We start from the raw sequence: 27,865 nt of genomic DNA, 5'->3' as shown, positions 1-27,865 counted from the left end.
GCAAAGAGTGGCCGCAGACAAAACGCCTCCAGGTCGCTCTGTCACCCACCATTTGACTACCCTCCCCCCAACTCACCCCCCCCTCCCTCATATACCTCTCAACTCCATCCCTCCACCTCATCCTCGGTCATAAAAGACTAAAATAAATGCAAAAGAACCATAAAATGAGGTTTTAGAGGTGAGTTTATACAATATTAAACATTCTGGGTACTTAAGTCACTGGCTCCTGGATTGGTTTGAACCACCAGTTTGTAGTCCACAGTTAATCCTCTGCACTCTAGATTCTAATTTCTTAACACTGCACAACACTGTAAATTCCCGTGTGTTCTAGTGGCGAGGTATTGCAGTTTATTCACTGTTTATTCACAAAAAATAAGCACCTGTGGCTTGCACTGCTATAAGTATCTGCTCTCTATCGGAGTTTGGCTGTGATTGTTAATGATGGCGGGGTAACAAAGTTGTCAGATCGCAACGGCCACATTACCAATCTCCTCAACTTTCATTACCAAATTTAACTTTTCATTACCAAATTCGTAAAGCTAGCATTTATTCTTCACTAATTATATATACAAGTGGAAATACATGTAATCACTCTCCTTATAATTAACACCATGTTGATTATTTTCACTCTATGCAGGGTAGCAGATTAATCAGAGAGAGCAAACAATCCACCAGGGTAGCAGATTAATCAGAGAGAGCAAACAATCCACCATCTCCATCCTGTGTATCCTCATACATGTGAAAAATCCATTTGGTAATGCATTATTCTGATTCATTACCAAACGAATTTTTCATTACCAAATTGGCCCACACTTGGTAATGAAAAATACCAAATGGCAACCCTGACAGGGAAGGGGGGAGGGGGAGGAAGGAAGGGGTGAAGGGACCATGGTGTAACAGCTGTTTGGCGCCACGCGGCAATTTCAAATTACGGGAGGGAAAAAAGTCAGATATTTTTCGAATTTTTTGCGGTTTTTGGCCCATTTTGGGAATATTGGATCCCAGGACGATTATGTCCGGTTAGTGGGGATGTTCGGATATTGGGCGTTCGGATATTAGAGGGATTACTTATATATATACTGTATATATATATATATATATATATATATATATACACAGCACTCTTGCGTCCAACACGCGTTGTCCAGCACGATTCGTGTCCAGCACGGAGAGCAAATAATTAGTATGATTTAATACGATTTAATTACTGCAACATGAGTGTGTTAGCATAACACGGACGGGGCTCTGAGAAGCGGGTGAAATCCGCAGAGTTCGCTCTAGCACAATCACCCTGGTCCAACATGGTCATACTGGACATTCCCATGATGATGATAGCCAATGAAAACTTCTGATCAAGTAGCCTTCCCGCCCGCTATTGTAACGTGATCGTGATGCCGCCCAATTAAAAATGCTTCTGCTGTCACGTGATGTTTTGTTTAAATTTCCCCCGCCACAGTGCTCCTCATAATTCGCACTGAACGGTGTTTTTTTCTCGCAGCATTTGCTGCCCTTGGTACAGTACTGCATTTTACCCTGCTCACGATGCCTAGGAAGCTTTCTGAGAACCCCAAGAAGCGGCGGCACCTTCCTCAGGCCACCAAGCTAGAAATTATCGAGAGGAAGAAGAAAGGGGAGAGGAATGTGGACATCGCCAAGGCCTACGACGTGAATGAAGCCAGTGTGAGGACTATAATAAAAAACCAAGACAAGATCCTGGTGGCAGTGAAGGCTTAGGGAGGCGGGCCACTTGACTCCAGTTGCAGGCCTATTGACCCAGCAATCATTATAATGGAGCTGTACCTCAGTATGTACGTACAGAGGAAGGAGGCAGAGGGTGTTCCTGTAGATTCTTTGAACATCAGGGAGATGGCGAAGAAGTTCTATAGTGTGGCTGCGAGGAGGACTGGGTCACAGCCTGACTCATTCCGTGCCTCTACAGGGTGGTTTGTATCGTTTTTGAAGAGGAAGGAGATACGGCGGGCCAAGTTGCATGGAGAAACTGCTTCAGCAGACCACATTGCTCCCTTAGAATTCCCAGCTCTACTGAAGAACATCATAGAGAAGGAAGGGTATACAGCACATCAAGTGTACAATATGGACGAGACGGGACTACAATGGAAGATGCCTAACAACACTTACATCATGAAAACCAGCCGCCAGGGACGAGGCAGGAAGGTCGACAAGTCCCGTGTATCTCTACTTCTAACCATCAATGCCTTCGGGTCTCATAAAATGAGGCCGTTTTTAATATGCAAGGTGTCACACCCCAGGTGCTTCTACAACTGCTCTATGGCAGATCTGGATGTTATCTGGCATAAAAATGACTCGGGTTGGATGACGGCAGTATCCTGTATGGAATGGTTTAAGAAACACTTCATCCCTGATGCAAAACGCAAGATGAGAGCTCTGAAACTTCCTGAGAAAATCCTCCTGTTAGCAGATAAAGCCCGTGGACATCCTCAGATCTTGGCTGACGTAGACCCAGCAGTGAAGGTGGTGTTTTTACCAGCCAACACCACGTCACTTATGCAGCCTCTTGACCAGGAGGTCATAAGTAACTTCAAGATGTTTTACAACCAGAGACTAAGCCGACATCTTCAGAGAGCAACAGAAACTTTTTCAGAAGTGAAGCAGATGGAGGCAGAATTGGGTGGAAGCCCTGACAGTTCACCAGCATCATCTCGCTCGTCCTCTCCCGATCTTGACTCACCTGTACCAGGAACAAATGCTGCCACACCACTGCCAGCATCACCATCTCAGAAATATCCCCACCCTACCATGACGTCAAATACTCCAAGTAACCCTGCTGCTATGACTGTTGTACAGTTTTGGAAAAAGTACAACATGAAAAATTGTGTTGACAATATTGTTGCTGCCTGGGATAGTGTTAATGTGGCAACAATCAACCACGCCTGGCACAAGCTAACTCTGTACTTCACCACTTCTCACCAACAAGATTCACTTCAGTGCCCTGGGGACAGCAGGCAGGCAACCTTGGGAGAACTTCAGAGGGTCCCTGGCTCTGAGGAGGCTGCAGAGGAGGACTTAACAGACCTCGTGCAACGCGGAGAGGAGACCACCTGGACGAAGCTGTTCGTCGAGTTGCTGCAATTGACGAGGCGCAGGTAGAGGAGGTGAGAATGGCTGCTGCAGACTCCAACACACCTCCAGCTCCCCCCCTGAAGATGCAGGATGTTATCGAGATCCTTCATGCTGTTGAAATTCTTAAGGAGGCCATGAAAAGGGATCCTAATGAAGTCCGACGCCAGGAAGTGATACATACCGTGGAAAACAGTGTGTGTTACTATGCTGATCTGTACAGGAGACACATTAACAAGAGGACTCAGACACTCATCACTAGCTTCTTCCAGCAAAAGGAAGAAGAGAGAAGAGTGCTAGGACAGGCAGAAAAAGGACCTTCCATGGATGTGGACGAGGATAGAGATTCTGAGTGTGATTTCGAAGGATTTATGAGGGAGGTTGAGGAGGAGCAGCAGCCATTACCTGCTAGTGACGCCAGGAGCCATCCTCCGGGGACCCAGTGGGACTACCTACAACTTCGGATATCACCTTCCATTCCCAGCAAGCCCACCAGCACTATCCTAAAAGGTTAGTTATCATTCATAGTACAGAATCATTTATTATAATTACAGTAGTACCAATATATGTATAGGTATTTGGTAGGTATTTAGGGTGACTTTTCCTCGGGTTGCTGACATAATTGATTTTTCCCCATAAGCTCTGTTGTTTGTCCAACATGGGACCCATGCATGACAATATTACCGTGTTGGACGCAAGGATACTATATATATATATACATATATATATATATATGCCTCCATCTCATGTGGGGTGGCCACAAACAAATCACCTCCACGTCACCCTGTCCCCCGCCATTTCACTGCCCTGCTCCCAACTCACACCCCCCTCTCTCATATACCTCTCCACCCCATCCCTCCATCTCATCCTCGGCCTCCCCCTCCCTCTTCCCCCCTCCACCTCACTCACATACACTCTCTTCGTCTGTCTTTCACCTTCCATCCTCTCCACATGGCCAAACCACCTCAGTGTGTTCCTCATAACGCTTCCTATCACATCCACATCCACACCACAACGCTCCTTTATATCCTCATTCGTCAGCCTGTCTCTCCATGTGACTCCACAGGCTCCTCTTAAATAACTCATTTCCACTGCTCTCACTCTTGACTTGTGTCCTTCCAACAACGTCCAAGCTTCACTTCCATACGTTAGAGTTGGTATCACAATACTGTCATGTAGTAACTTTTTCACTTCTATGCTCACTTCCCTGTTTCTTATCACTGCTTTCAAAGAACCAGCAACCTTTCTTCCCTGCTGTACCCTTTCAAGCACTTCACCCTCCAAACCTCCATCCTTACTCATCACACTACTCAAGTACTTAAACGTACTCGCACTTTCCAATTCCTCACCATCCAACCTCGCTGTACATTCACTGACTTCACCTCTCTCAAAGACCATCACTTTACTTTTCCCTACATTCACCTTTAGATTCTGTTTCTTACACACTCTCCCAAACTCATCCACCAAGCCTTGCAGCTCCCCTTCATCTTCACTCAACAACACAGTATTATCTGCAAACAACAGTACAAGGAGTTTCCAAACACTATCCTCTCTTACCAGGGCCACTCCAACATCCACTACCCTACCTTGTACCTCTTTTATTACCCCATCCATGTACAGATTGAACAACCACGGAGACATGACACATCCCTGTTTCAACCCAACTTTCAAAGAGAAAAATTCACTTAGTTCACCATCCACACGCACTGCAGCCTTCGCACCATCGTACATACTCTTCACAGCATTCAACAACTTCCCATCTACTCCATATATTCTTAACATTTTCCACAATCCTTGTCTATCCACCCTGTCATATGCTTTCTCCAAATCCATGAAAGCCACATACAACTTCTTTCCCTTCTCCAGAAACTTTTCCACTAAAGATCTAAGAATGAATATCTGATCTACACAACCTCTTCCCTTCCTAAAGCCTCCCTGTTCTTCTCCAACTAATTTCTCTGTTCTTTCTCTAACTCTGTCAATAAGTATCCTACCATACACTTTTCCTATTATACTAAGAAGACAAATGCCCCTATGATTACCACACACTTCTTTTTCCCCTTTTCCTTCGTACAAGGGAATAATTATACCTGACTTCCAATCCTCCGGGACTCTACCTTCCTCCCAGGCCAATCTGCACATCTTCCACATCCATTCTACTACTATTTCTCCCCCATGCTTCAGCATTTCACCACACATTCCATCAATTCCTGGGTTTCCCAGATTTAACTTTCTTCATTGCTTCCACAACTTCTATCCTACTGATTTCTTCCTGTCTTCTCACCTCCCTCCTTCTCCCAGCCATTCCCCAGCCACTTATACTCGCATTACTTCCATCCTCCACGTTCAACAATTCCTTAAAGTGTTCTCTCCATCTGCTCACTTTTTCTCCCTTCTCCACTAGTAATCTACCATTTTTATCTTTCACTCCCCTGCTAACTTCACTGCCACCCTGTCTTACTCTTTTCACCTCTTTCCAGAACATTTTCTTACAGTCCTTCCACTTAACACTCAAATTCCTTCCAAATTCCTCATCCACTCTCTTCTTACTCTCTCTTACTAATCTTTTCACCTCTCTCTTTCTTTCAACATATAACTCTCTCTTCCGCCTCTCAACTTCTTCCGCGCCCCTATTTCTCATCCATTCATGGTATGCTTTCTTCTTTTGTGCCACAGCCTGTCTCATCTCTTCAATCCACCACGCTGTACCTTGCACCCCCCCTCCGTCTTCTCTTCCTTACACACACCGCATCACATGCTGCACATATTTCTTCTGTAATTATCCTACACACATCTTCCACGTCTCCCATCTGCTCCAATTCATATTTGCCCAATCGTTCCTCTACTTCTCTCTTATATTCTGCCTTTTTCTCATCTTCTTGTGACCTTTCCACTCTCCTTGCAACTACTCCTTCCTCTCGTCTTTCCCTTCTTCTATTCCTCCATCTTACTTGAATCCTAATTCTGGCCACCACCAAGTAGTAGTCAGAAAGTCCACTCCTCGAACCTCTATAAGCTCTTGCATCCATTACACATCTTCGCATATATATATATATATATATATATATATATACTGTATATATATATATATACTGCATATATATATATATATATATATATATATATATATATATATATATATATATATATATATATATATATATATATATATATATATATATATATATATATATATATATATATATATATATATATATATATATATACTGTATATACAGGTAAGCCCTTAATTCATGCGAGGGTTACGTTCCCAGACCCTTCGCGTATGTGGTAAATTCGCGTATATGTTCTGCCCTTCTGTGCACATAATTACGCATGTCTACTAATTATATTACATCTGAATAATACTGTTTATGCACTATATACACCTTATAAACTAGCATAAAGTATGAAAAACTACAAAAATGTTAAGAAATTTAACACTGAAACCTGACAAGCACAGGGGTAGGTGGAGACACTTCTGCAGTCTGGTGCACAAGCCCTCACTGTCTCCCATATGCTACATTCTGCCTTCTTTATTGTCCAAACAGTTGACTCATTCACCCCAAACATACGGTTCCAAGCCAGTTCACAGGCATAGGTGGAGACACTTTAGCACAGTCTGGTACACTGGCCCTCACTGCCTCCTGTATGCTATGTTCCTCCTTCTTTATTGTTGGAACAGTTGACTAACCCCAAACACACAGTTCCAAGACAATTCACCATGAAGTCAATTCACCATCAAATCATGGACGATTCCCTGTCATTCTATAAATATATTTATTATTGATTAATCAATAATCTAATAACTAATTTTCAGGGGGATTTTATAACTCATATAAGTAAAAAACTAGTGTACTGTACTTGCTAAATAAACTGGTATGTAAATAAATGACGGGGAATCGTCCTGATGGAGAACTGTCGCCTACATTCCTCCCTTAAGTCTGTCCAACACAACTTTCTGTCAGCAACATCACGTTACAGTCCGTTTTGGTGTGTTACCACATGCATCACTAGCACTACGCTTAGGCCCCATGTTGGCAGACAAGTCAAGCAATCACTGGAAGGCAGAAAAATAAGCCACAAATAACAATTCACAAGTCATGCATGGTTCGACCGTCGGATTCAAACTGACTGTGTGGTGCATTGGTAGACCGACCTCCCACACACACACACACACACACACACACACACACACACACACACACACACACACACACCCACATATACATATATGTATGCAGACGGGCAGCAGGTAGGCGTTTTTATATTTTATTTATTTCTCTTGTATATTAAAATTGTTTATTTGAATACTATAATTTTGATTTAATTATTGTACGAAAAATTCGTGGATAACCGAAATCGCGTGAAAAAAGTTTGCGTGAATTAAGGGCTTACCTGTATATATACATATATATATATATATATATATATATATATCTATATATATATATATATATATATATATATATATATATATCTATATATCTTTATATATATATCTATATATAATATATAGATAGATAGATAGATAGATTGATATATATATATATATATATATATATATATATACAGTCTATATATATATATATATATATATATATATATATATACAGTGGAAGCTCGATTATCCAGCTTTCGGTATATCCGGGCCGTGACCCAATGGTTCAGTGGTACAGTTAATTCATAGAATTATCCGTACGAATGCTCCGGTTTAAACAGGAAGCATCCAGTTGCTAGGGAGAGAGGCATGGATAAACCAGGGAAGGTCTTGCTCACCCTGCCCCCACCCACACCTCCTGCTCACAACTCGATCACAAGGGTGGTAGGGTGGAGTTTGGTGAGGCAACTGATACTCCTGACGTAGCCTAACCTTGCTTAACTACTTAATAAGTTTACCTAATTTAACCTAACCTGACCTAACCTGGGCTCTACTTGGGAAATTGGGAAACTAAATCCACTTTTGTGTATGATGAGTTTCTTCCTTTATGCCCGAAGCAATCGTAGGTACGGCTTAAAGAACGTGATAAAAGAGAAAATCTTTCAGCAAGAGAAGGTAATTTACTACCCTCAAAATAGAAAAACACAGAAAACAAACTGGAGGAATATGAAGTGAATTGGTGAAGTCTTTAGGCTGTATGCTTAGACGAAAAGTAATGGGTTTCCTAGTTTTAGGGAACGAAATGAAACAAGAATGTCTGCTAATCAGAAAAAAAAAAAAAAAAAATTACTCATCTCATGTGTTCTCGTAAGTTAGCATTCAGTTCTGCATTCTTGGTTAGGTATCGCGCCTCCCAACACATTTCGGACCGACAGAGCATTGTTATTTCTTCCTCTTACATTTACTGTTCACTCTTTTGTTCGTTCTTAAGTGTACTGTATGTATGAAAGAGAGTATTAATACAAACAATAATGCATTCCATTAACCCCATCATAGCTGTCAGCCTCAAACAATGGTTTACTGTACCGGTGTCAGGGATGTTGGGTTAGGGAGAGCTATAAAAAACTGCGAACAATTATGGGAAGGGAACAAAGGTCACTGGTATGTTTTCACGACCCTCCTCTACCATCTCAAACAGTCAGGCGGCCTGCCACTTCATCTCAGATGTTTTCGCCGATATGTTTAAATGCTAATGTAACATGCACCCTAATTATGAGTAAGTTTCTTCCACTATGCCGGAAACAATCGTAGGTAAGGCTTAAGGAACGTTATGATAATAAGAAAACAAACTAGAAAAATACAGAAAACAAACTAGAGAATATGAACTGAATTGGTAAGGTTATTAGGGTGTATGCTTGGACGAAAATTTATGAGTTTCACAATTATAGGGGACGAAATAGAACAATTATGTTTACTAATAAGAAAAAATACTTTCATCTCAAGTGTTCTCGTAAGGTGGCGTTCAGTTCCACATTCTTTGTTTGATGTCGCTTCCCAACACATTTCGGACCGACAGAGCATACAGTTATTTCTGTTCCTTACAGTTAAGTGTACATTTATTGCACATTCTTTTGCTCATTCGTGTATGTGTGAAACAGAGAGTATTGATACAAGCAATAATGTATTCCCTTAACCCCTTATGGCTGCTAGCCTTGAACAATGCTTTACTGTACCGGTGTCAGTAACGTTAAGTTAGGGAGAGCCATAAAAACTGCGAACAATTATGGGAAGGGAACGGTCACTGGTATGTTTACACGACCCTACTCTACCATCCCAAACAGCTCGGCGGTCCTTTCATTCCAGATGTTTTTGCCGATATGTTTAAATGCTAAAGTAACATGCACCCTAACTTTATGTTTAAATTCTAATGTAACATGCCCCCTAATTTTCTTTCACGAATCATAGCAAATCACAAGATGGGTTTAGGGAGGAGGGGAAGAAGCCAGGTGTACCAGACGAGTCTTTTCAAATCTGTAAGAAAAAGAAACTGACTTTATAACTTTGAAAAAATGGTTTCAAGGTCTGCCACGGGAGCACACAAATTTCTGAACTCACGAACATTGAGGATTTGAGGGGGGTAAACATACGCTTTGCTGTAACCAGTAAAAGCACCTTACCAAATAAGTTCATTCTGATAGTCTGTTATATTTTTCTGATTATTTCTGGGTTGGTAAATAAACACTTCTTGTTAAATCTTTCCCCGCTGTTTTTAGCTGTTCTGGTGTGACGACTCTTTGATTCGTTAACGTAACGGCAGAAGACACTGTTCTAATCTAAGTGTTTAAACCTGGCCTAACCTAGCTTAACTGCCCCTAATAATGTAACCTAACCTAATCTTCAGTTGGGAAGTTAGGAAACGAAGTCCACATTTGAGTACGATGAGTTTCGTCCATTGTGCTGGAAACAATCGTAGGTACAGCTTTAGAACAAGACGATACTAACAGGGAGGAAATCTTTCAGTAAGAAAACGTGATTTACCGAACTGAATATAGTCTGAAAAATACTGAAACAAGCTGGAGGAATATATATTGAACAGGAAAGGTCTTTCTGGTACTTAAAGTGTACATTTACCGGTAAATAAATCAGTCTAACAGTACAGTACTTGTGTTTCCGCCGGATTAATCGTGCTTTCGGACTAAGCGGGCACCCCTTAACATCTTTTAGCCCGGATAATCGGGCTATCTCTGTATATATATATATATATACACACACACACACTCAATCCTCTTAAATCGCGTGTTCATGAATCACGGATTCGTAAATCACAGCTAAGTGGCCGTCAGCCTGCCGCCAACCTTAAATCATTGTTAAGTCACGAAAATTGTGGACCTAGGCACCCAAGTTTTATTTATTTTTTTTTTTAATGTGAGGAAGAAGGAACCAAAGGCAATGAGCCCACAAAGCTGTTCCTTCCAAGAGAAAAACAAAATACAAGAGCGGGCCAAATTCAAGATCCATTCATTTTGAGATGCCTGGACACACTGCGTTTGAAAGACTGGAGATCATAGGAAGCAGGAAATACAGACAGAGGGAGACAGTTCCCAAGTTTACCTGTTGCATAAATGAAGGACTGGGAGTAACGGTTAACTCTTGCATTAGAGAGTTGGACAGAAAAGGGGTGAGAGTTTGCTGCTAGACGGGTGCTACGCGCCCGTCGTAGAAGTGGAGGAATGCAAGCAGACAGTTCAGAGGAACAGTGACCATTGAAGTAGCGATAGAAAAGAGATAAAGATGCAACATTGCGATGAAGAGACTGAGGTTGAAGGGAGTCAGTAAGAGGAGGAGAGTTAATGAGACGAAAAGCCTTTGACTCCACCCTATTGAGAAGAACTGCATGTGGGGAGCCTCCCCACACATGAGAGTTGTACTCCACACAGGGGTGGATAAAACCCCTGTATAGAGAAAACAATTGTGCAGGGGCAAAGAAGGAACGGAGTTGGCTTAGCACACCCAATTGCTTGGAAGCAGATTTTACAAGAGATGTAATATGATCTTTCCAAGACAAGTCCCGAGCAAATGAAACCCCAAGCATGTTCAACGATGATGCAGGATTAAGTTGAGTATTATTAAACATAAGTGGGTATACCTGTGGAAGATTTTGTCAGGTAGATAGGTGCAAAAACTGAGTCTTTGATGCATTAAAAACAACCAGATTATTTTTACCCCAGTCAGTGATATGAGCCAAGTCAGACATTAGGTGTGCCATAGCCTCATCCCTTGCCTGTTGAAGTAACTGCTGAGATGGACGTTGTGAGAATCGAATGGAAAGGTGAAGGGTGGAGTCATCAGCTTATGAGTGGATAGGGTTAGATGTACAGCTTAGAAGGTCACTGATGAATAAATGGAAGAGAGTTGGTGATAGGACAGAGCCCTGAGGAACACCACTGTTAATAGATCTAAGAAAAGAACGATAGCCGTGTACAACAGCGGCTATAAAACGACCAGAAAGGAAGCTAGAGATGAAGGCAAAGATAGAAGGATAGAAACCGTAAGAGGGCAGTTTGGAAATTAACGATTTATGCCAGACTCGATCGAAAGCCTTTGAGATGTCAAGTGCAATGGCAAAGCTTTTGCCAAAGTCCCGAAAAGAGGATGACCAGGAGTCTGAAAGGTAGGTGAGAAGATCACCTGTGGAGCGTCCCTGAAGGAACCCATACTGACGATCAGAAAGAAGGTTGTGATAGGAAAGATGCTTTACAATTTCTATTAGGGTGACACAAACGGGGGTGGCGCTACCCGGGTTTTTCCCGGGTAGTATTGTATATACGTTTTGCTGCTGTTGTCATTTTTTGTTTTGTTTTTTCTCCCTTATCATGAGTAAACAAAACCAGTGCCCTCGCTGCAGTAGGTCTGTAGCAAAAAGTGCACAAGCACTGAAGTGCGCCTACTGCAGCGAGTGGATTCATATAGCTTGTGAAAATTTGGATGCAGGCGACTATCCATTCATGAAGAGGAGCCACCAGCTGGGCTTTCGCTGGCTGTGTAGCCAGTGTGTTGCACCAGCAGACGAGGTCTTGGCTGGTGGAGGAAGTAGTACCAAGAAGGAGTATGAAGATAAAGTCATTGGGCCAATCTTTCAAGCAATCAGAGACGTATCAAATAGACTGAAGGCACTAGAGACCAAGGTCTCATCACCTATGGTGGTCACACAAGATCAGGCCAAGTCATTTGCGGATGCTGTTCGTGGGTCTCTCGTGGGGGAAGGGAAGGATCTGCCTGGGGGCGTGATTGAGATCAGTGCTCATGGCCAGAAAAAAGCCATTCATAGTCAGCATGTACTGATTGTGAAACCAGAGAGTGGCGCTAGTGCCCTGACAAATCAGATGGGACCAGAAGACATCAGAGGCGTACTTAACTTGGTACCGGTTGACAGCTGCCTTAAGACCAAGGCTGGTGGGCTGGTAATGAAGTTTCCGTCAGCTGAGGCCAAGGGGGAAGCAACTGGGGTGCTGACTGATCATTTTGGCTCTGAGGGCACTTTTTGCATATCAGAGCCAAAGAAAATGTTGCCTAAAATGACCGTGACAGGTCTTTCCTCTTCCTTGGATGACTCTGACATCATCCCAAATATTCTGAGAAAAAACAATAAAATTAAGATGCTCGTTGATCGAGGTTGTACCCTCAACCTTCTCTTCACAAGGACAAAGAATGACACCAAAACTGCTGTCTTGAAGATGTCGCCAGAGGTGAGATCCTCCATTGTAGAACAGGCAATTACATCTATGTGGATCTTACAAAATGCTGCACTTTTGATAGATTCTGGGTTACACAGTGTAATCACTGTCAAGGCTTTGGTCATACATTTGAGAGATGTTCTAGGAAAAGTGATGAACCTAAATGTGTCTTTTGTGCTGGAGCCCATAAATCTAAGGACTGTAGTAACAGAAATTCTCCCAAATGCATCAACTGCTCCTCTTTAAGACATCAAGATGCTAATTCAAAGTCACAGGTGGTTGCCCATTTTGCTTCAAGTAGAGAATGTCCAATTATGATTTCTCATAGGAATAGATTGATTGAAAACACCAATTTTGACCATTCAAAAAACTGACTACGTCCCTCTTGAACCAGTTAAGGATGGGTCTTTTAAATATTCGTTCCATCCGTAATAAGATAGACTATATTAATGAAACCCTAAATCAGCACGAGCTTGACATATTGTGCTTGACTGAAACCTGGTTGTATGAGTCTGATATCGATATTATTCGTAATGCCTTGCCTAGGACACATTCTATTATTAGTATTCCCAGGCCTGCTGCTGACTATCCAGGAGGAGGCGTAGCACTCATCTACTCGGCAGCACTTGCAAACGTTTCTCTCATTGACTCAGACCTGACCCCATCATCATTTGAATTTATGGAAGTATTAATAAATTTCCATCAGAATACCATTAGAATTGCAATTGTCTATCGACCATGTCATCCGGGCAGAGATCGAGGTTTTATGGAGGAGTTTGGGCAGTTTCTTGAAGGGTTTTCTCTTAAACCTGGAGGACTTCTTGTTTGTGGTGATTTCAATTATTGGGTTGACAGTCCAGAGTCAAAACCATTTTCTTCAGAATTCCTTGAGTTGATCACCCAGAACAATTTTTTCAATCATGTGAGTAATCCAACTCATGTCTCAGGACATGTCCTTGACTTGATCTTGTCCCCTGTTGGTTGCAGGCGCGGACCAGATGTGGAGGTTGACTCATTTGACCCCCTCATCTCTGATCAAGCTCTGATCACTCTTAGTTTTGACGTCCCAAAATCCCCTTCATATAAAAAGGTCATCAGGTTCAGAAATTACAACAATGTTGACCGCCAGTTGATGTGTTTTGAAATTGATCAACGTTTAAACTCCATCGATTCTTCAAGTCTTTCTTCTGGTGAATTGGTTGATATTTACAACAACGAGCTCAGGTCAATTTTTGACCATTATTGTCCTGAGGTAGTAAAAACAATCACTGTACGTGATAATTCTCCGTGGTATGGTCCATCCATTAATTCTTTGTGTAGACAACGTAGAAGGGCAGAACGTGGGTGGCACTTGCAGCGGACCGAAGTAACTCGTTTGCGTTATGTTTTTGCGAGAAGAGCAGTCGTTCACACTGTAAAAGCCCAAAAGGCTAGGTATTATCAAAATAAAGTTGATTCACGTGGTGGTGATAAAAAAAAATTGTCTGCAGTTGTGAACAATTTGGTTGGTTGGAGGAATGTAATTGTTAAACCAACTTCTTTATCTGATGCCCAATTGGCTTCTGATTTTGCTTCATTTTTTACAAGTAAGATATCTCGCATAAGAAGTGATTTAGACAGCAGTTCTCCTTGTGAAGTGTACTCAGTTGACTTCCAGCCACGGTGCACCCGGGATCATTTGCTTTCAACATTTCATCCACTGGATGTAAACAAAGTCAAATGTTACATCAAAGAACTTAATAAAACATTTTGCTCACTCGATCCATGTAACATGTCACAACTGCCTGATGTGTATGAGCATGCTGCAGACTTTATCTGCAACATAATAAATAGATGCTTCTTAGAAAGTAATTTTGTGCAGTCTGAGAAACGTGCTTTGCTTAGGCCCCTAATTAAGAAACCTGGCCTTGATGTCAAGAGCATGACAAATTATCGTCCTGTCTCTAACCTGTCATTTTTATCCAAGATTATTGAGCGGGCCATACTTGACCAACTCTTACCACTACTGGAACACAACAGAGTTGTTCCTGTTGTTCAATCAGCATACAGAAAATACCATTCGACTGAAACTGCACTAACAAGGATTCAGAGCGACTTGGTGGCAAACACTTGTAGTGGGATGTCCTCTCTCCTAGTTCTTTTGGATCTGTCTGCAGCTTTTGATACAGTAGATCATAAACTATTGTTGGATGATCTGTATTTTTATGGCGTTCGTGATAGTGCCCTTTTGCTCCTTAAGTCGTATCTGTCGGACAGATCTCAGAGAGTGGTTGTTGATTACGCTACCTCTGATTCTGCTCCTCTTCTATTTGGAGTCCCTCAAGGATCAGTTTTGGGTCCAATTCTATTTACTATCTACACAAGTAGTTTATCGTCTTTACTTGATGCTCATGATATGTCCTATCATTTTTATGCTGATGACACCCAGCTCTATGTTAAGATGTCAGATATCAACGATACTAAGATAAAGTTTGAATCTCTAATGTCTGATATTAAGATTTGGATGGCTAAGAGGAAACTTAAGCTGAATGATGGTAAAACTGAGATCATCATCATCAGAGGAAACAGAAGGGGTGATGACACTGACAATGCCCTGGCTTTGAACATTGGCGTGTCACAGCTGCATTCAGTCAGTTCTGTTCGAAATTTGGGTGTTTATTTTAATTCTAAGTTAAATTACAAAGAACACATTAATCAGGTTGTAAGAGGGTGTAACTTGCATATCAGAAATCTGTATTCTGTGAGAAGATTCCTGCATAGACAGTGCCTCCTAACATTGGTCCATGCAGTGGTCTTGTCTCGTGTTGATTATTGTAATTCACTGTGGGTTGGTCTTCCAAATAATATACTAACAAAAGTTCAGTCTGTGTTGAACAGGGCGGCACGGCTTATCTTTGGCCTCCCCCCGAGAACCTCAACTACCCCGTTTCTGACTGAGTTGCATTGGTTACCAGTAAAGGCTAGAATTGAATTTAAACTGTGTCTTATTACATTCAAGGTTCTTAAGTTTGGTGAACCGAAGTATCTTGCTGAATTGTTAAAACTCCCATCGACACGCCCGGGTGTGATGTTACGCAGTGAAGATGATTCCTTGCGTCTTGATGAGCCAGGAGCCATTCACCAGTCATCTTTCTCTGATCGTTCTTTTGCATATAGAACCCCTAGATTATATAACAGATTGCCATTGTCCATAAGACAACTCTCTACTGTTGAATCCTCTAAGAGACAGCTGAAAGCCTTTCTTTTTTCAAAATGCTACGACCTGGAGAGAGGTATTATGACAGATGATTATAGGGTTTTATTTTTGCCACTTTCATGTATATATGATGTAGCTTGTATTATATACAAGAAATGTCACAATTCTTGTAATTGTAAAAATAACGAGCGCTAGTGAATTCCCAAAAGGGAGAACTGGCGCTTTTGAGAAACAAAAGGCCAGATTATTATTATTATTATTATTATTATTATTAAAGAGATTCTACTGTATAAATATGTACACCGTACATAAAGTTCAGTTATTTTCAATATTTCTGCCCTAGATGCATGCTGCAGCATGTATACACAGGATCTCACCAACTGGACATGTCAGTGCATCCTAACCTAACCTAACCAAGACAGTTTACCCCCATGACCCCCCATACATTTAACCACCTCAAGTTGCCACTAAGCCTAACCTTGACAGCCCCCAATATGAACCATGCAAAAAGTTTCTAATAATCTATCTATCTATCTATTGCCAGACGCCTCAGTCCCGTTTGGGGTGGCCACAAACAAATCGCCTCCAAGTCGCCCTGTCCCCCGCCATTTCACTCCCCTGCTCCCAACTCACACCCCCCTCTCTCATATACCTCTCCACCCCATCCCTCCATCTCATCCTCGGCCTCCCCCTCCCTCTTTCCCCCTCCACCTCACTCACATACACTCTCTTCGTCAGTCTTTCACCCTCCATCCTCTCCACATGGCCAAACCACCTCAGTATGTTCCTCATAACGCTTCCTATCACATCCACATCCACACCACAACGCTCCTTTATATCCTCATTCGTCAGCCTGTCTCTCCATGTGACTCCACAGGCTCCTCTTAAATAACTCATTTCCACTGCTCTCACTCTTGACTTGTGTCCTTCCAACAACGTACAAGCTTCACTTCCATACGTTAGAGTTGGTATCACAATACTGTCATGTAGTAACTTTTTCACTTCCATGCTCACTTCCCTGTTTCTTATCACTGCTTTCAAAGAACCAGCAACCTTTCTTCCCTGCTGTACCCTTTCAAGCACTTCACCCTCCAAACCTCCATCCTTACTCATCACACTACCCAAGTACTTAAACGTACTCACATTTTCCAATTCCTCACCATCCAACCTCGCTGTACATTCACCGACTTCACCTCTCTCAAAGACCATCACTTTACTCTTCCCTACATTCAACCTGTGAAAATCACTTCCTAGCATCACGCATATTTTGCTGAGAATTACTTTCAGTGCATTATGTTAAAAAAAAAAAAAGGGGGGGGGGGGGAACTATTTTTGAAAGTATCTTTAATCATCAACAATAAAGGAAAGATTTAGGTAGTGGAAAGATGGTATGGGGCACAAGGGCTTAAGGGTAAATGCAGATAGAACAAAAGTGATGGTATAGTATTGAGGGCTGGTGGCCATACTGTACTGTCAAAGAGGAGGGAGACTGGCCATATGTAATTTGCCACAAGGGCATGGGAAGTAATTCCATCCTGTGCAGTGCTTGTGATAAGTGAGTGTATAAAAGATGTAGTGGTATTAGAGGCAGACTGAGAGATAATGTTGATTTTGTGTATGCGGTGTCGGGGAGAGCATGTGGAGATTGCTAGACACAAAAAGACTGAACTTGCTGGTGAGTCTCTTGAGTGTGTGGAAGAGTTTTGTTATTTGGGAGACATGTTATGTGCTGGAGGTGGGGGTAGAGCTAGCTCTGTGGCTAGTGTGAGGAGTGGTTGGAAGAAGTTTAAGAAGCTGTTGCCCTTCCTAAGACTGAGAGGGCTCTCCCTATGTGCTAGGGGATCTTTGTGTGCAGCATGTGCTAGGAGTGTAATGCTGTATGGTTGTGAGACCTGGGCAGTAAAGGAAGAGGATATTTGCAAGCTCAAACGTACAAAAATGACAATGATTAGGTGGATGTGCAGTGTGTCCCTGGATGCAAGGCCTGGGGGGGCTAGGCTAGGTATATGATAGAAGAATTGACAAGTAGAATGGGACTGAAGTGTACTGGTGTTGTGATGTGGAGAGGTAGACAGGTGGTCTGGGCATGTGGAGAGGATGGGGGATGATAAATGAGTGCAGAAGTGAGAAGTGTTAATGTTAGGGGTTGGGCTGTGAGGAGGACCCCGAAAAAGACCTGGGACGAGGTTATTGAGTGTGACCACAAGGATAAGGGACTGAATAGGGAAGTTCCCAGAGATCGCACAACATGTAAAACTGCCATGAGGTGACTAAAGCCAATGCACGCAAGCATGTTTGAGCCTTCAAAAGTTAAACAAAATGAATAAAGGAAAAAACACAATGAAAGTATCAGCATGGACTGACTCCACACACTTTCTATGTTAAACATGAATGTTGTAATCCTGAATACTGTTATAAACAAGTCAGCCAGGCAGTATAACTGACAGTATAATTCACAAGAACTGAACACACATAATTCTCTTACCTAACTTCTTACATCAACATGTATACTCTTCACACACTGCGAGAGCTGAATTTTCTAGTCCCAAGTCAGTCAGTTCATAACAAAAATTGGCTACAATGCCCTTTTCACACTCGTTGCACTAAACACGAAAACAAGAAGTTAACTGCTCCCTCATCATTAACAATTTTAGTTCTTTATCACTCTCCAACAAAGACACATACCACATCATAAACACACATGACTAATTTTATCTGTCTGACTGTTAATCTTGTTTGTTTTAAGCTTGCACACCACACACCACCTCGTCCAACAATTTTACTTTGATTGGTGATATGAATGGTAAAGTTGGGAATGCGAAGGTGGATGGAATAGTTGGTGAGTGGGGTGTGCCTGCTGAGATAAATGAGAATGGGAGTGCACTAGTGGACATTTGGGCTGGGAGGGGGTTGGTGATAGCCAATACCCTCTTCAGGCATAAAATGATCCACAGGTATACATGGCGAGTGATGAGAAGGGTGGGTGGTGAATTGAGTGAAAGGAAGGCAATGAGTGATTATGTGTGTATGGATGAAAGGATGCGAAGATGTATATTGGATGCAAGAGTTTATAGAGGTTGGGGGAGTGGACTTTCTGACCACTACCTGGTGGTGGCCAGAATTAGAATGCAAGTAAGATGGAGGAATAGAAGATGGGAAAGACGAGAGGAAGGAGTAGCTGCAAGGAGAGTGGAAAGGTTACAAGAGGATGAGAAAAAGGCAGAGTATAAGAGAGAAGTGGAGGAACGATTGGGCAAATATGAGTTGGAGCAGATGGGGGACGTGGAAGGTGTGTGTAGAATATTTACAGAAGAAATATGTGCAGCATGTGATGTGGTGTGTGGAAGGAAGAGAAGACGGAGGGGGGTGCAAGGAACAGCGTGGTGGACTGAAGAGGTGAAACGGGCTGTGGCACAAAAGAACAAAGCATACAATGAATGGATGAGAAATAGGGGCGTGGAAGAAGTTGAGAGGCGGAAGAGAGAGTTATATGTAGAACGAAAGAGAGAGGTGAAAAGATTAGTAAGAGAGTAAGAAGAGAGTGGATGAGGAATTTGGAAGGAATCTGAGTGTAAAGTGGAGGGACTGTAAGAAAATGTTCTGGAAAGAGGTGAAAAGAGTAAGACAGGGTGGAAGTGAAGTTAGCAGGGGAGTGAAAGATAAAAATGGTAGATTACTAGTGGAGAAGGGAGAAAAAGTGAGCAGATGGAGAGAACACTTTAAGGAATTGTTGAACGTGGAGGATGGAAGTAATGCGAGTATAAGTGGCTGGGGAATGGCTGGAAGAAGGAGGGAGGTGAGAAGACAGGAAGAAATCAGTAGGATAGAAGTTGTGGAAGCAATGAAGAAAGTTAAATCAGGGAAAGCCCCAGGAATTGATGGAGTGTGTGGTGAAATGCTGAAGCATGGGGGAGAGATAGTAGTAGAATGGATGTGGAAGATGTGCAGATTGGCCCGGGAGGAAGGTAGAGTCCGGGAGGATTGGAAGTCAGGTATAATTATTCCCTTGTACACAGGAAAAGGGGAAAAAGAAGTGTGTGGTAATCATAGGGGCATTTGTCTTCTTAGTATAATAGGAAAAGTGTATGGTAGGATACTTATTGACAGAGTTAGAGAAAGAACAGAGAAATTAGTTGGAGAAGAACAGGGAGGCTTTAGGAAGGGAAGAGGTTGTGTAGATCAGATATTCATTCTCAGATCTTTAGTGGAAAAGTTTCTAGAGAAGGGAAAGATGTTGTATGCGGCTTTCATGGATTTGGAGAAAGCATATGACAGGGTGGATAGACTAGGATTGTGGAAAGTGTTAAGAATATATGGAATAGATGGGAAGTTGTTGAATGCTGTGAAGAGTATGTACGATGGTGCGAAGGCTGCAGTGCGTGTGGATGGTGAACGAAGTGAATTTTTCTCTTTGAAAGTTGGGTTGAAACAGGGATGTGTCATGTCTCCATGGTTGTTCAATCTGTACATGGATGGGGTAATAAAAGAGGTACAGGGTAGGGTAGTGGATGTTGGAGTGGCCCTGGTGAGAGAGGATAGTGTTTGGAAACTCCCTGTACTGTTGTTTGCAGATGATACCGTGTTGTTGAGTGAAGACGAAGGGGAGCTGCAAGGCTTGGTGGATGAGTTTGAGAGAGTGTGTAAGAAACGGAATCTAAAGGTGAATGTAGGGAAAAGTAAAGTGATGGTCTTTGAAAGAGGTGAAGTCAGTGAATGTACAGTGAGGTTGGATGGTGAGGAATTGGAAAATGTGAGTACGTTTAAGTACTTGGGTAGTGTGATGAGTAAGGATGGAGGTTTGGAGGGTGAAGTGCTTGAAAGGGTACAGCAGGGAAGAAAGGTTGCTGGTTCTTTGAAAGCAGTGATAAGAAACAGGGAAGTGAGCATGGAAGTGAAAAAGTTACTACATGACAGTATTGTGATACCAACTCTAACGTATGGAAGTGAAGCTTGGACGTTGTTGGAAGGACACGTCAAGAGTGAGAGCCGTGGAAATGAGTTATTTAAGAGGAGCCTGTGGAGTCACATGGAGAGACAGGCTGACGAATGAGGATATAAAGGAGCGTTGTGGTGTGGATGTGGATGTGATAGGAAGCGTTATGAGGAACACACTGAGGTGGTTTGGCCATGTGGAGAGGATGGAGGGTCAAAGACTGACGAAGAGAGTGTATGTGAGTGAGGTGGAGGGGGAAAGAGGGAGGGGGAGGCCGAGGATGAGATGGAGAGATGGGGTGGAGAGGTATATGAGAGAGGGGGGTGTGAGTTGGGAGCAGGGGAGTGAAATGGCGGGGGACAGGGCGACTTGGAGGCGATTTGTTTGTGGCCACCCCAAACGGGATTGAGGCGTCTGGCAATAGATAGATAGATAGAGTGTTCTTAACAATTTCAGGTTGCTTAGGCATAACTAACTTTAGTTTGGAGCCCCGTGCTCAGAGTTCTAATGTGAAATGAGGTGCAAGTAAATAAATAAATAAATCAATGCTTCTAAATATAATGACACAACAACTGAGGCAGGCAGCAGCAGGTATGGCATGTGGGTCACAGTCAGGGAACCTAATACGTGATTGACAAAAGCACAACACACGTAAACAAACGCAGTTCTCTGGAAATCCATTACCTAAATGCATCCACTCCCCAGTCAGTTTCTCCCATGCAACTGAGTGATATTATCATGTTACTGAATAATTAATGGAGCAGTTAAATGATCGTGATATTGTAAGATCGTTGTTTCCCTTTGTCTTAAATCATGACTCTACTGTAAAGCTGATTGCTTCCTGTTTCCGAGATGGATATTGCCTGATTTCACAGGATACTGTTTGAAAAACGCTGAAAAGAAGGTGCCGGATATTGTGACGACAGATAACTGAGAGATTACTGTAAATGAAAAAAAAATTTAATAAGTACTCTCATCTTAACCCTTTGAGATTTTCGGCCCTCCACCGATTATGTCTGTGCCAGATTCAGCCTGGCACACATAGAGTGCACTGTCATGCAGTGATATCTGTACTTAATCGGCCACTGTACACTAACATTTTATGGTAGACTAATGAATGTGGTACCATTTTAAAGCTGAATAGTTGTTCTTTATCGTTGTATGGTTGAAAAAGGTAAATACGGTAGCTAAAAGGCCAATTGGATGAGTAGAAGTTAGCCAAAAAGGAAAAATTGCACACCCTTCTGGGAAAAAAAAAAAAAAAAAAAAAAGTATTAGTTACATGAAATTTGATTGAACCATGTCAATCTACAGTAAATTACCTTTCCATTGATATATAGGTTATGGCAATTTACGTTAGTTTTCACAGAGAAAAGCAAAAGTTCTCACTGTCACACAGGCAAATATCCATGCTGGTAATACTGATATTATTCATGGTAAAAGCGAATTTATTATGCATATCTGTCTGATGTACTTGTCAGTGTAAAACCAAATGGTTGGAAAAGGATAAACAGGATAGTGTATGTAGAACAAACCCAGATAGGATATGGAAAACATAAAAAAAACGAATGTTGTTTCATATGACTCGAATACGAGTCATCAGAATCTCAACGGTTGGATTTACGATGACTTGAAATCGCGTCTTTGGAATTTCAAAGGGTTAAATGCAAGGACCAACTTGCCTAGCCCTGGGATACTATGCTCCTCATGGGGCAACATAGAACTGGATGATGGATGGTTGAATGGATGGAATAATAAGTACATAAATTAATAAATAAAAGACAAAGGATCTTTTACAATAAGGATGCCTACATTTACACATAAAAAAGAAGATGCACTTACCTGGAGGCTTTGAGCTGATCTTAATCAAGGGAGGCATCTGCTTCTTTGGCTTCTGAGGGAGAGGTGACGGGGTGCCTCCTGATCTCTCAACATCTTTATCACTATCAGGTGCCCCACTTGGATCTGACAGATTTTCTGTTTTTCGTTCTGGGATGCAGGATTTGGGACTTACTTTCTTTGATTCTGTTAAAACAAGAATCGTTGTCTTTAGCAAACATCCTAACTTTCTCTAATTCCAACAATACAAGACTCACTGTCTGAAGCAGCAACATCCTGATCAAATACAGTACCCCAATACTTAAAAGGTTTGGTATGAGAAACTTGTGATCAAGAACATTTACCATCATCCAGACTTCATTTCCCATTGAAGGATGAGGTAGCTAGGGTTCAGAAAACAAGAAATGAGAAAGCCCAATGAAGGAAGTACTATTTGTATCAACAGCTCCTTGGTGAAATTGGACATACTCTCATTCACTCACTATTCAAGTCCCCAGAATCCTGGCTCAATAATTTTCTTTTTAAAAACATGCACTTCACATCACCTGCCAGATAAAGTCAATCCATCAGCTATTAAATTAAAAAGGGGTGCCAAACTCTTGGGTACATGCTCATCCATACATAATTCATATAAAAAAATTGATTTTAATACCCGCAAATAGCACACTATCATTAGTCTCTAGTGAAACTGGTCATACAGTACAGGGTATATACGTACTTTATCTATCACTCATTATACATGCAATGATGAATAGTCTACATATGATGGCACTAGATCCTGGGTGCAAGAGCTGCAGCATCCACCCAGGAGCCAAAGTGCCTAATACTTCCGTGCACCTCACTGTGGGAAGGACCCTGGTGAGGCGCTGTTTACCATAAGGGGACACCAGATGCCAACAAAGAATATATACCATACTGTACCTGTAGAAAATGGCCTCACAAAAGCAATTGTTTCCTTGTGGTTGCTAGGTTGGCTTGGCCAGACATCATGGTTAAACAGCAACAACAATAACTCATCATCTAAGCTGTCAAATTTCTGAGCTCAATCTCACACACCCTGTCATTCTTAGTTTTTACAGTAAACTCAATGATGCATGAAACCCCGTAATGAATGCAGGAAGGAATACCAGAATGTCTTCAATGCTAGTACTTCTTCTTTTTAAGTGCTGTAAGAAGAAATACAAAAAAGAACACTACAGAAAGATACATCCTAAGACGTATGATACTTTTTGTATTATCAACTGTACAGCTGCAACACTTGAGCTGGAGGTGCGACATGTGATTAATTCAGATGTGGTACAAGGTTCAGTGGAAAATGCTGATACAAACCTTTATTCATTATTATCATGCCTCTTTTTCCCACCCACAGGTGCAGTAAGTAAAGTTTATTGTAAAAAAACAATTAAAAAAAATAATCTATCTATCTATCTATTGCCAGACGCCTCAATCCCGTTTGGGGTGGCCACAAACAAATCGCCTCCAAGTCGCCCTGTCCCCCGCCATTTCACTACCCTGCTCCCAACTCACACCCCCCTCTCTCATATACCTCTCCACCCCATCCCTCCATCTCATCCTCGGTCTCCCCCTCCCTCTTCCACCCTCCACCTCGCTCACATACACTCTCTTCGTCAGTCTTTCACCCTCCATCCTCTCCACATGGCCAAACCACCTCAGTGTGTTCCTCACAACGCTTCCTATCACATCCACATCAACACCACAACGCTCCTTTATATCCTCATTCGTCAGCCTGTCTCTCCACGTGACTCCACAAGCTCCTCTTAAATAACTCATTTCCACTGCTCTCACTCTTGACTTGTGTCCTTCCAACAACGTCCAAGCTTCACTTCCGTACGTTAGAGTTGGTATCACAATACTGTCATGTAGTAACTTTTTTACTTCCATGCTCACTTCCCTGTTTCTTATCACTGCTTTCAAGGAACCAGCAACCTTTCTTCCCTGCTGTACCCTTTCAAGCACTTCACCCTCCAAACCTCCATCCTTACTCATCACACTACCCAAATACTTAAACGTACTCACATTTTCCAATTCCTCACCATCCAACCTCGCTATACATTCACTGACTTCACCTCTCTCAAAGACCATCACTTTACTCTTCCCTACATTCACCTTTAGGTTCCGTTTCTTACACACTCTCTCAAACTCATCCACCAAGCCTTGCAGCTCCCCTTCATCTTCACTCAACAACACAGTATCATCTGCAAACAACAGTACAGGGAGTTTCCAAACACTATCCTCTCTCACCAGGGCCACTCCAACATCCACTACCCTACCCTGTACCTCTTTTATTACCCCATCCATGTACAGATTGAACAACCATGGAGACATGACACATCCCTGTTTCAAACCAACTTTCAAAGAGAAAAATTCACTTAGTTCACCATCCACACGCACTGCAGCCTTAGCACCATCATACATACTCTTCACAGCATTCAACAACTTCCCATCTACTCCATATATTCTTAACACTTTCCACAATCCTTGTCTATCCACCCTGTCATATGCTTTCTCCAAATCCATGAAAGCCGCATACAACTTCTTTCCCTTCTCTAGAAACTTTTCCACTAAAGATCTAAGAATGAAATAATAATAATAATAAATGGATGGAGGAACTTACCAAGAGTGTCTAATGAAATAAGCCACACACTCATTAACCATTCAGGCCTCTTAAGCCTGGACTGTATCTTACAGGCATAACCATCCACAAATTTGAACTTCATAGTAGTTACCCATCAGAATACACAACTGTGTTTTGTATTTAATTCAAAATATTTTTCTCCATGTTGCTACACGAGACATTTACAATGACAGTAGCTATTTGTCACTGTGCCATATGCAGTACAGTACATCAATAATTTCATAAGCCAACAAAAGCACTCATCTAACCTGATATGCTCAACTCCTCTTCATCGGTGTCAAATACACTACTTCGTGCATCATCTTCCTCACCATCTTCTTTGATGAAGAGTTCACCTTCAGCATCATCATCATCATCATCATCATCTATAATCACTGGTTTACCCAGCAGTCCATCTGCAAGTACAGAACAAAAACTATTAACTGCATCACCAAACCTTACTTGTCACAAAAATACATATAGTCATGTCTCGTCATACATTAGTTTGCTACATGATACATTGCTATAACAATGAACAAAAAGCTGGACCCATTTTTTTGAAGCAGTGATGGCGAAATGGATGTGAATTCACCAGAATAATGCCAGCCTGACAGCTGACTGAGCCAAGATGGCTGCCCAGTGCTCACAATCACCGTGATTGCCTTACATTCCATTTTGCGCATGAAAGGCCACTGAAACACCACTGCCTTTGCCAAATACTGTAACGGTGCATTTGCATAACAAAATGTGCAGTGTGCAATTTATAGTGAAGTGATATCTTTTAGCATGTGAAATACTGAAACCTGTGACATGGAAATTGTACCTGACAAGGATGCTACCCAAGATGGAAAGTGTGGTGCTACTATTGGATGCCATGGGCAAGCCTAAAAGGGCTTTCTCTCTCTCTCTCTCTCTCTTTAACTCATGGATTGAGAGCCACCGCTCAGGCTGGGTAGCATCACGTTGCAAGCCATAGCTCAGGTTGTGGTGGCGTACATCACCACTAACTACTCCACCCCTACCCAAACTTAAGCATGGCGCTACGCAAAGACGGAGAGAGAGATTTTTTTCTTTTCACCAGATGATGCCCTAGATGTTTATCTTCATGATAAACAAAAATATATATTTTTTTTAAATTCATTTTTTAACTACTCCCCTGCGTAAATTTATGCATGGCCCTACGCAAAGACAGAGAAAGAGAGAGAGTGTTTCTTTTCACCAGATGATGCCCTGGATGTTTATCTTCAAGTTTATAATAAACAAAAACCTAAAAAAAAAAAAAATTTTTTTTTCTTTCATTTCTTGCACACAATGGGGTGGGGAAAAAAAAAGGATAATTGTGCAATCCATGGGTTAAGGTTACGTGGACATTAGGATGGTTCTTAAAAATGAATGTTTGAAATGTTTTGCACCTAACTTTTAATTTTTTTCATATGTATGAGAAAACCATTTGGGCAAAATTTTAAATCATTTTGACTAGATTTAGAGGTTGCACATGTAGTTTGTAATTTTTCCCATATTCCTCACATCAGAAATTTGAGCAGATATTTTCCGGTAACTGGCGACCACGCATTACTGTAACCTCAACATAATGTATCACCATACCACACATGAGTTAGGAATAACAGTAGCTACCCAGACACTTAACCCCTACACCGCGGGCTTGTTTACCAATGACCTGCGTGTGCCGCGGGGTTATTTGGGCTCCGACAGACTCTCAAAAAATATTTGCCAAAAATCAGTTATTAGTCCTAGAATAATAAAATTACATATGCTTATGGCACATACCTTCAGCTTTCTCCTGGAATGATTGTTGAGCCTTCGTCGGTTACCGTAGGACTTGTGGAGACCTCTGAAGTAGGGTAACGAAGTCTCCACTTTACACTTCCCGACAACCCGTAATATGATTACCACAGCCAGATACAAACACTATAAACACTATTCTACAATTTTCAAGTAGTTTGGGATCCATACTCAAAAAAAAAAACACTGTGAAAGCAATGGAAATTACGAGCGCGTCTGATCGTCGCACTGGCACTAGTTCGCTCTTGGTAGTCTGCCATTTATTATTCATAAAACCCCTCACACTTTATATTTCTATTACTATATAACACTTATATATATCTACAGTCTTTATCCATAAGTTTCCTTCAGTAGTATTAGTTTATTGTCACTGTAGGGATTCAATTTCTTTCAGTAAAATACGTAGCATTCACTTTCTCGTCCTGTATACTGGCATTGAGAGTGAATGTCACTTTCATCTTCACTCTCATAACTCATAGCATTCAGACATGCTAGAGTGAAACTTTCACTTTCATTACTCCTAGGGTATATACTCGTATTCTTATAATACTACTCATTTACATTTCTATTTACGTTCTCTATTTTATTTACGTTATTTACATTTCTATTTTATTTACACTGTGTTGTGCACTGTCACTTGAAATAACTTATAAAACTATTTTCCATTGTTCACGTATATTTACATTCATTACTTTCACTTGCTGTTTACACATTATTTACAATTCCACTTGCACTGTTTTACTCA

The 27,865-nt window shown here is 41.7% G+C and overlaps 1 protein-coding gene across 1 annotated transcript in view; it reads right to left on the bottom strand.

Moving 5' to 3' along the window:
* The window catches only part of LOC145411033 (uncharacterized), a 95,174-nt gene that overhangs the window by 8,429 nt on the left and 58,880 nt on the right, over positions 1-27,865 (bottom strand). Inside the window, exons 3-4 of the mRNA XM_080281095.1 lie at positions 25,587-25,733; positions 22,686-22,868 (exon numbers count right to left, since the gene is read on the bottom strand). Of these exons, the coding sequence (XP_080137221.1) occupies positions 22,686-22,868; positions 25,587-25,733 (330 nt within the window). The remainder of the gene's footprint in view (positions 1-22,685; positions 22,869-25,586; positions 25,734-27,865) is intronic.

The sequence above is a fragment of the Coenobita brevimanus genome, chromosome 87 (assembly GCF_032717465.1).
Source record: "Coenobita brevimanus isolate Jiangsu-jjx chromosome 87, ASM3271746v2, whole genome shotgun sequence".
Lineage (NCBI taxonomy): Eukaryota > Metazoa > Arthropoda > Malacostraca > Decapoda > Coenobitidae > Coenobita > Coenobita brevimanus.
Note: the sequence above shows the minus strand (reverse complement) of the source record. Positions and strands in the feature narration are given on the sequence as shown.